The sequence below is a fragment of the Zophobas morio genome, unplaced genomic scaffold (genome assembly GCF_036711695.1).
Source record: "Zophobas morio isolate AGI-343-1 ecotype UQ-CSIRO unplaced genomic scaffold, CSIRO_AGI_Zmor_V1 ptg000017l, whole genome shotgun sequence".
Taxonomy (NCBI): domain Eukaryota; kingdom Metazoa; phylum Arthropoda; class Insecta; order Coleoptera; family Tenebrionidae; genus Zophobas; species Zophobas morio.
In genome coordinates this window covers 9,478,551-9,488,094 of record NW_026972122.1, presented here as the reverse complement: position 1 = coordinate 9,488,094, position 9,544 = coordinate 9,478,551, and the positions used below count along the sequence as shown (strand labels likewise).

Sequence of the window (9,544 nt, the reverse complement as noted above, 5' to 3'; positions counted from 1 at the left end):
AAAAACATTTAAATGTCAATATTAACGGTTTCACCTGTGTGACTGTTAAGTAATGTTATTTTTGATTTTTTGTAGTTTATTTTAAGTGAAAAAATGGAAGGAAGTGCACCAGACAGTACAGACTATTCAATGACTTTCGGCGACATGTAAGTACATGAATTTAATTTATCTGTTGTCAATTTACTTCAATTTTTTGCACGAAATTTGGTTCAAATTTTTGAAGTTCAGGTTAGTAAGGTATGAGATTTTTATTTCAACGTAAGGACTCTGTACTTATTGTTTTATTAAATCCCAGTTGAACACTGTGAACGGATATGATTACCCCTTTGTTAGCCAATGACAATTTGTCTTTAAAAAAATAATGAGGTGAGAGATCAGGGTACACTCTAATGAACTTAACGATTTTTTTGTTAAAATAATTGCAGACATTCTTCGACGTGGTGCATATTATAATTTATTTCTGTTCAGACGTAAAAGTAGTGTCAATTTTAGAATTTAAATCAACCTACATATTGGAACCTGTGAGATCCGGGTTCAACAATGACCGTTGACAATTTTAGATTACAAAAATGTTGCGGTCTGCTGGTCTGCAATTTATTGTGGAAACAATATTCTCGGTATGCATTTATTAAAATGGAATGTGGTAACTGGTGATAAAAATATAACCAAAAGTTTTGTGTCAGTGTCACATATTAAACATAAATCAAAAGAAGTGGGTTTTAATAAGAATACAGGTCCAAAGTTTGAGTGCTTTGTGTAAAAGAAACTCTTTAAGCTGGTCATGTTCCTATTTGAAATAGTTACGTTATAACGAAAAGTTCTGGCGGGAATATTTATACGGGGTACTACGTCAATTAATAAATTTCGAGCACCAGTTTACTGTCACCTAACAAATTTGAATGTAGTTGAAGCTTTATTGTCATTACCAAGGCTAAAAAAAGAAAGTATTGCTAAATTTTTTTATGTTAATCAAAACTCGCTTTTCTGATATTGAAATCACAGTTTTAAATACTTATTGTATATGTACATATAAATATTGTTGCATATATTCTAAATATGTTCTGTCAAATCAATCAGGACAGTTTCGCAAATTTCGCATTTGGCACTGGCAACGTAAGGATATTTTCTTGAGTATTGTCTTCCCAGTTTAAAGTGGTTTTTATGATAGGTCCATTGTGTCGAAGTTGATGATGGGGACAATGAAGTAAATCCCTAGCCATAAATAAGAAAGTGGTCAGTTTCTTGCAGGGCCGCACTTTGTTATTCAACTCATATTGTCCGTCGTGTCTTGTCATAAAAACCACTTTAAACTGGGAGTACTGTACTCCAATCTTCATGACTCGGTGTATTCCGTTCTTCACAACTCGACAGTTATAGGATAGGGGAAAACAAAAAACCCGCGTAATGAAACACGTTTTTTTTTTATTTTGCTGATAGTGTCGTCTACTATTTTCTTTACTTGCTTCTTCGTTAAGTTATTCTTGTTGGAAATTTTTGTTCACAGACATTATTAGTTATTTAAATTAATTTAAAATTTCAAAGTGAGTCTAGTTTTCTGGTGTCCGTTATTTTAAAATTTTGTCGTTAGGGATTTTCGTTGTTTATGGTTATTTATTTATTTTTTCTTTTCTTCTTCTTCTGATCTTTTATTCACCACTTCCCGCGTTAACTTTTCTGATGTTTATTATTTCTTGGTTTTTGTATCTCTTTTATATGCGGGTATTCTAGTTCAAATGCGTCTCCCTTTTCCAGTTATGATAACATTCCAGTGTTCATACATCCTTTTCGTTATACTCTGAACACGTCTTTGATCTGGAAAGTGTAAGAGCACCAGTAAAGCAACAGTTAAGGAAGTAAGGAAGTTCAGTCACAAGAAAAACCTTCAAAACGTAAATTGTGTGAATAATATTTCAATATTTTCCAGTTTTATTTAGAAAAGTTGCATGAACCAAATGTACTATTCAATGAGAATTAAAAATTACAAATGATATATTTACAATTTATTGAAATTTGAACATACCAAAATAGCAGTGAAGAAACAGTTCCATCCAGTTAGGATACCTTTAGTGAATCAGTAAAGACACAACAGTAATATTCGGTAACAAAACTTTATTTTTCTGTGTGAACACATTTTAAATTATTTCTAGCGTAGGTAAGTACAGTGTATAAAAATATTGTTATATATTGATTTAATTCGAGAATTAAAAATAAAGTTTTTGATTTGGTAGAAGGAAAGGGCTGGCTAATTTTCTTAATAATAGACGATTTCTTCTACCACATACTGATCATAATTATCGTATGCTTTAATTATGCCAGGATATTTATGTTTTAGATATTTGAGCGACACGTATTCATCAATAGCAATTTGGCCTTTCGTTCAGTACTGTTCTTTTTTTACTTTTCTGTGTTGATTCGTTAATTGCTTTTCGTTTCCTGTTGCCTGAGGCAGATTTTGTCAATTATTTGTTTTTTCGTGCTTCTTTCTCTGTGTATAGTAGTTCTTCCATTTCTCAGACGTAACTGCGTAAGGTGCTTTAACGGTGTTTTTTGTTTTCTTTGAAATTAAAGAATCTTCAACACGTGACCAGGATAAATGATCGTCCCAAATAGATTTCATTTTGTCATCACTTAAAGATTTTAATATCACTTGTGATAAAATATTTACTTTACACTTCTTTGTAGTAGAACTGATAGGATTTTTTAGTCTTTTCATTTGTATTAATGTCTCTTACAGGTTGCTTTGTCTTATTAATGGTATTACAGTTTTCATAAATTTTTACACTGATGGCTTTTTCTGTGTTTATAATCACCGAGTCATCAGTCTTTTTACTAGTCTCTTTTAAACGATTTTCTCCACTGTGATTTATCATCATCAGGCTGCTCATTTTTTCTATTCACTTCTACAGGTTCTTGAGTCTTATGAAACTTATTATAACCTTATTACTGATATTTACATTAATGTGTTCTTCAGTGTTTTCATAAATTCCTTATTTTCTTCGTTATTTATATTTTCCTCATTTTCAGTAGTAATTTTACCATCCATCAAATCTACTTCAGTTACCATGTTAATATTGTCTTCAAATTCATTTTGACAAATTGCTATTTTAGTATCAATTAAATCAATTGCATTTAAATTATCATTAAAATCTTGAAATTCAATTGGTAGATTATCTACAAATTTTTCAATCCAGATGTCTTGATTCTTGCTTTAGGATTCTGGATTGTCCAAAGCTGTTATGGTTCTCTGACAGAAAACCATTCTTTAAATTTGGTGCGTACTCTTCTATGATTCTTCTGACCGTTTTATAAGCTTCCATGTCAGTTTTATTTTCATCATTAGATTCGTTGTTAATTTCCAAAGTTTTAGTCAATTCTTCACGTCTTTTCGAAATACACTGTAAAATCAACATTTTCTTCGTTGAATGGAGATAATTCACATTTTCTAAAACCGTTGTGGATAGCGTCTATGGAGACTGGATCTAATGCCTTTTTAAAAAGACGCGTAAAAGTGACTTTTGTGATGAATTTATTTGTTGTTTGCTAGTACTTTAAAATATCCTTCTTCCAAGCTTCTTTGAAGGGTTTGAAAATTGAAACATCACACGATTTTAAGATGTGCGTAGCGTTAGGAAGAAGACAATATATCATAATTTTATTCTTAGAGCAAAAGTTAGCCAATTCGATGTTTATGTGTGATTTATGACCAAGAACAATATTACTGGAAACTGTATATCGTTCTTCACTAACCATGGGTAAAAACAAATTGTAAATGTATTAAAAAAATGTCTAGGCCACCATCCATACACTATCAAATCGTCCAATGAAGTAATTGTAAGGGACAGAAGCCAATACATTACGAGGTATTCGTTTATAAGGAAATTGGTGGAACTACCATACCAGAGGCCGAATAGTTAATATTTCTTTTTCAGGAACACTGGCGATTTCATAAAAAAAATTTATATTTTTTGGAGCAAGAAGTTTTCGTTTAGGACAGAATTGTATCCGAGTTTCATCTGCGTTATAAATTGTTGTGGGATCATTCATTATGTCTTCTATTCTTTCTGTTTGTAAATAGAATTTCAATTCTGTAAACCACTCCCTTTTGGCATCCTCTGTTGTGCTAGCTCTTGCTTTCGATATATAATTTTAGCCATTTTGTTCCTGGACGGTTGTCTATGAGTGGATTCTTTTTATGTGTTTCAATTATGATTGATTTGGCAAAAATCCACTTGCATAATGGTCTCCTCTTCTTTTAATAACACTGATGGTGGACCCATTTTTCGCGCCAATAGTAGATTGTTTTATTAGGATTAAAAGTGCCATTTTTTGCGACGAGCAAATTTTGCATTTGCGAGGCGGAGCGAAGCGAAGCCGAGCGGATGCAAAATTGCGAGTCAAAAACTGACTTTTAATCCGAATGAAACATACTACTTTTTCGCCAGCCAAAAAGTAAATCTCAAAAAAATTTTAACTTTTTAAGGCTAGGATTAAAAAAAAAATTAATGCTAGGATTAAAAAGGCAAAAATGACGTTGTTACTTTAGTAACGCAACTTTTTTTTACTCTCACAAAAACGTCAAGTTTTCCGTCCAAAATTGACGTTAAAAGTGACATCTTTTAAGACGGCTGGCGAAAAAGGCACTTTGTTTCTAATTTTTTTTACTCAATGTGCTCTTTGAAATATTGTACTGCCGGCTGCCTCATTTGAAGTTAAAACTGTATTTTTGACATCATTTATAGTTTTTAATAAAGTTTCATTTTGGTTTATGAGGAGCAGCTTGAGCCATTTTGAAACTAGAATACCAATAAGACAAATATCATCACTATTGATTCATATAACAGAAAATTTTAAACAGTCAAAATGAACACCAGTTAAGAAACAGTGGCGATCCAATTAGGAAACGTTGATTTTGTCTGTTTCTTTACTGGTTAGGGCAGTGAATTAAAGACGCTTCCACGTATTATGCAATCCCTATGCCAAATACTTAAAAATAAAATATCTAACTACAAATTTATGGAAATTCGTCCGAATCCCAGTAAAGAACAAATGTATCTTTACTGGATTTGAGTAAAATCGTGGTTCCAGTAAAGAAACAGTTAATATTAAATATATTAAAGGGCACTAACAATGGAATAATTTATAGCATAAATAAAAGAAAAATTTTAAATCAGTCACTTGAGAATCATTTTGCGCCGCTTAAAATTATATAGTCTAAGTGAATTTTAGTCATTTCAAAGTGATGTCCAAACACCTACCTTATTAGAAAATGCGACGAAAGCCAACACCTCTGCGTCTAAAGACTAGTTTTAAAATTGTTTACTTTGAAAATGCGGACACAAAAAGAATGACAAGAATCCCTAAGGACAAAAGTTCAAAACGACGAACGACACGGAGTTTTACATACGTTATGATTTTAAATTATATTTTAATTTGTTCTTTGTTAATAATAATTTATGTATGTTAAACAGTTAGAGTACAAAACACCGATAATGATGTGAGGATGACAATGTAATATCACCTATTTATTTTGTATTGCATTTTATCACATTCGGACTTTTATTTAGAAGTACAGTAAATTATTTCTTTCGAAAATGGTGTGTTAGTGAACACTGGTTTTGGTTACAAAATATTCCGACAAAGAACTTCCAACAGATTAAGGTGAATATTAAATTAACATTAGTCTACAAAACAACCTCCGAGAGAATTAAACAATTTGGTACACAGTTATAGACATTTATTTTCAAAGTTAAAATTGATTGATGTATCTTTGACTAATCCCTTGAGTAGCAGTTTATTAAAATTGCATTGGTGGGATTATTACTTTAATCGCTAAACTGTCTGGCTTTCCAACATTATTACAGTATAATGGAACGTATCAAATGAAGGGATAAATCGTAACGAGATTTCAACTCATGTTGACAGCACTGTATAGTGGTCCAAATCGTACTCCGTTTTTATGGCACTGTAATAACAATTATCGCAAGCATTTGGAGTTATTATTCTTTTACCTCTGGAAAGTGTCCCTTGTAAGTAACAATTCTCGGTTCAGTCTGTAGGACCCTTCTTTACTAAATCATGGGTGTCGTACCAAGTTTCGTCAACATAAACGATATAGCGCCCTTCTTCAAGAAATTGTCTTATTTTCGTAATGTATTCCCATCTCATTTTTTTAAACGAGGAGTTTCCATTATGCCCAATCGTTAATTCAGTGCATTATAATGAAAGCCTGCACTTCGTAAATACTGTCGAAATGTCTCATTCGAATACATGATTTCTAATCTAATCTAATGTAATTTCAGTTCTAGACTTCTTGTTATAGACCTGATTGTCTTTATACATTTTATAAACAATTTCCGTTATTTCAGTTCTGTTGGACTCGTGAGCGTTTTCACGAGCCGTAAAGAAATGAAAAAAGGGGTAACTTAAACACAAGTTTATTCTGTGACGTCTACAGGCAAAATCCCGCGGTTGTACCTAGCGTTCCGTTCTCTTCATCCCTCTCCCATTGGGGGTGGACGAGCATGCGCACATGATCCTAACAAGTTCCCAATTCGTCCGGAATTCTTGAAAATTTTTGGTGGGTTCTGACTATTTTTCAACATTGTTGCTGTTTATAATACCTCGTACTGTGGAATAAGCTTTTTTCACTAATTCACTGCAAACTTTGATGGGAGCAGAACATTCCTTTTTAGTAAACTTTGGTAGACGTTCCTGATTATTTCTTTGGCGTCTGGCGAAAGGTAATGATGATGTCTTCTGTTTTCTTCTAAAATATTTTCTTTAACCTCCATTCTCCCCACTCGTTGTTAACAGTTTCTTGATTCTTCCAAGGACGAAACATTTTCACGCAAAGGTTGGCACTGTTATTCGCAAGAATGTTGTACAAAATGATACTATACAAATATTTATTTTTAAGAACCTTTCATCCACTGTTAATGAGTTTGTTATTTCTAGCAATACCCCTTCTGCTCTTAATGAGTTTGTAATTTAAAATTTATTTGTAAACAGAAAGATAAAACGGATTTATAAGTTTACAACTTCCCTTCTTTCAAAATTAATAGATAGTTAATATTTTCTAAATTACACTGACAATACTAATAATAATAATAATTACTAATAAGGATCCGAATAATCATTTAATAAACACTTTCATGCCGAAAAAAAACAAGCAAATACATATGTATATATGTATGTACAAAGAATACTAGTAAGATAAGGTACATATTTTAACAACATGCTGCCCTGTGTAGTGTAGACAGCGCTGGATCACTTGCGGCACGGACCCATTGTGAAGGGATTTAACTCCTAAGTCGTAAAAACGGAGTACGAATTGGACAAGAATACATACGACCATGGCCAGTTTGGTGTCTTTTTCTAAACTTCATAGTAAAAATACATAATACATATTCTAAAGTTAAATACTGCTTACGGGAAATTTCCTTTCGTAGCTACAATTTATTTGAGCACTCGTTAGTACATATTTCTGACTCAGTGGAAATGCAAACATGTAGAGAAAAAAGGTATTATTAGTAGAATGCAGCACCTGGTCTAGCCCGGTTTTTTTATCTTTGTTTAATTGTACGTATACAACGACGTCATAACTGAAGAAGCGTGAGGGTGCGTAAATAACTGCTCAGAAATTATCAAAGGAAGTCTGTTCGCGGAAGAATTTCTATTTCCTTAATTCCCGATCTGAATCAGAGACAGTGATGACTACTTTATGGAGGAACAACCCAATTTCGCCTTTGACGCCATTGATTGATTAATGGTAATTTCGTTCATTGGCGCAACTGATGCCACTTTAACGACAATTAGTTTTCATTTACAAGTGCAATCTTTTAGAAAAAAGTGTATCGGATGTGGAAATATATTTCTGGAATAGGGAACGGGAAGTATTGCAATTGCGTGATTTTGATTGATGCCTTATTTGACGTGTTTTTATGTTGCATCTGTTGGTTACAATGTGTGTGTTCAGTTGTTGGCGGTGCATCGGATACACAATGTTCGAGACACTAACGCATCAATTACTTCGAAAAAGTGTACTTTAAGGTTAGCACTAGTCAAAATTTGTCTACATTCTCAGCAAAAATAGTATGACATTGAAATGTGTTCTTTATCTGTAGTTTAATAAGATCATAAGTCATTCGTGTTAACCTTGTGCACGCAATTTGTGGTAAAAAAATACGGTTATCTTTTAATTTTAGGTGTTTTCACATTCGTCGTAATTACTAATTGGTAAAAAACACAACGTAGAGGTATTATACCGAGAGAACAAAAAAAAACACCGTTAAAGACAGCCGTGAATTTTTGAAAGTTTGTCTTTGATCATTGCATTTTCCACTCAAACTTTCAAATTGATACTAATCTCACAAGAGGAAAATTCTATAAAACACAAATTTTCAAAAATTCATGGTTGCCTTTGATCGTGGTTTTATTGCTCTCTTGGGATTAATTTTATTTTTGTTTTGGAGTTAGTTAAAATAAATCAAATGGCATTTTCGGCTTATTGAGGTGGTATATTGTTTTTTAAGTAACCCGATGCTAATTATTGATTTTTGCTTAGTCAAGTAATACAGGGTGTTTTTGAAATACACGCACAAAAAAGTCGGAAACTGGTTACAGAGAGTAGATGGCAGTAACAAGAAAAGTTCAATTTGACATTTTTGGTACGACAAGAAAGGTTCTTTGTCACTTTGTGGTCACCATGATTTTACAAACGTAAATTAATTATGTGTTTTTTTTACACCTATTATTTATTTACCAGTTGTGTAGAAGAGGCAAAGTTAGATGGGGGTCAAAACCAAGGTTTATTTTGTTTTACTAGCTGTTGTTTATATAGTGCCTGTTGATAGCGTCTCAAACGTAAGTCTAATATTTTCATGTTGCGACTGTACTTCACGCTCGTCTGAATTACTCCACACTTCGTTCCCTGGTCTAGACATATACACTATTATATCTTCCATCCAAGGTCATGAAATTCACCGCACGTCGCTTAAAGTGCGATGTAGTAGGGTTTGGAACATATCGATACTGCTTGCAAAACATTGTATTTTTTGGAGATTCTTGAGATTTTTTTCTAAAGGGTAAAGTGTGTTCAGCCTGGAATAAAGTGAGTAAACATAAATGAGGAATGAAATTTTACAATTACAAAAAAAAAAACTCGAAGGTCGGCTTTATTTTCCGCATGGTACATTATATGTATATAATATATATGTAGCACAACATCAATATTTTTCTGTTGGAGCAAAAAACTTTGATTATAAACGTCTAAAAATCCTGTTGCTAATATAACTTTTCACAAACAATAAAAAAACATTGAAAAAAAAAAGATATTTTTTAAAAACACTCATCCCATTGTTCAAGGTATTACGTCATTTTTCTATTTCAAAATTCGACTCTATGTATAACTTGATCTGGTCTTTTCATTTCTGAAAAAGTAGACTGCCATTTCACAAAAATAGGCTACAATTTAAAGAAATTGATCGAAGATTATTCCGACAGGACTTCCCTTGCTCCTGATATACAACTCAACAAATCCCGCCCC

The 9,544-nt window shown here is 32.4% G+C and overlaps 1 protein-coding gene across 1 annotated transcript in view; it reads left to right on the top strand.

Moving 5' to 3' along the window:
- Nucleotides 1-29: 29 nt before the first annotated feature.
- The window catches only part of LOC135130675 (centrosomin), an 85,226-nt gene continuing 75,711 nt past the window's right edge, over nt 30-9,544 (top strand). Inside the window, exon 1 of the mRNA XM_064058105.1 lies at nt 30-146. Coding sequence (XP_063914175.1) covers nt 94-146 — 53 coding nt within the window. The 5' untranslated portion in view covers nt 30-93. The remainder of the gene's footprint in view (nt 147-9,544) is intronic.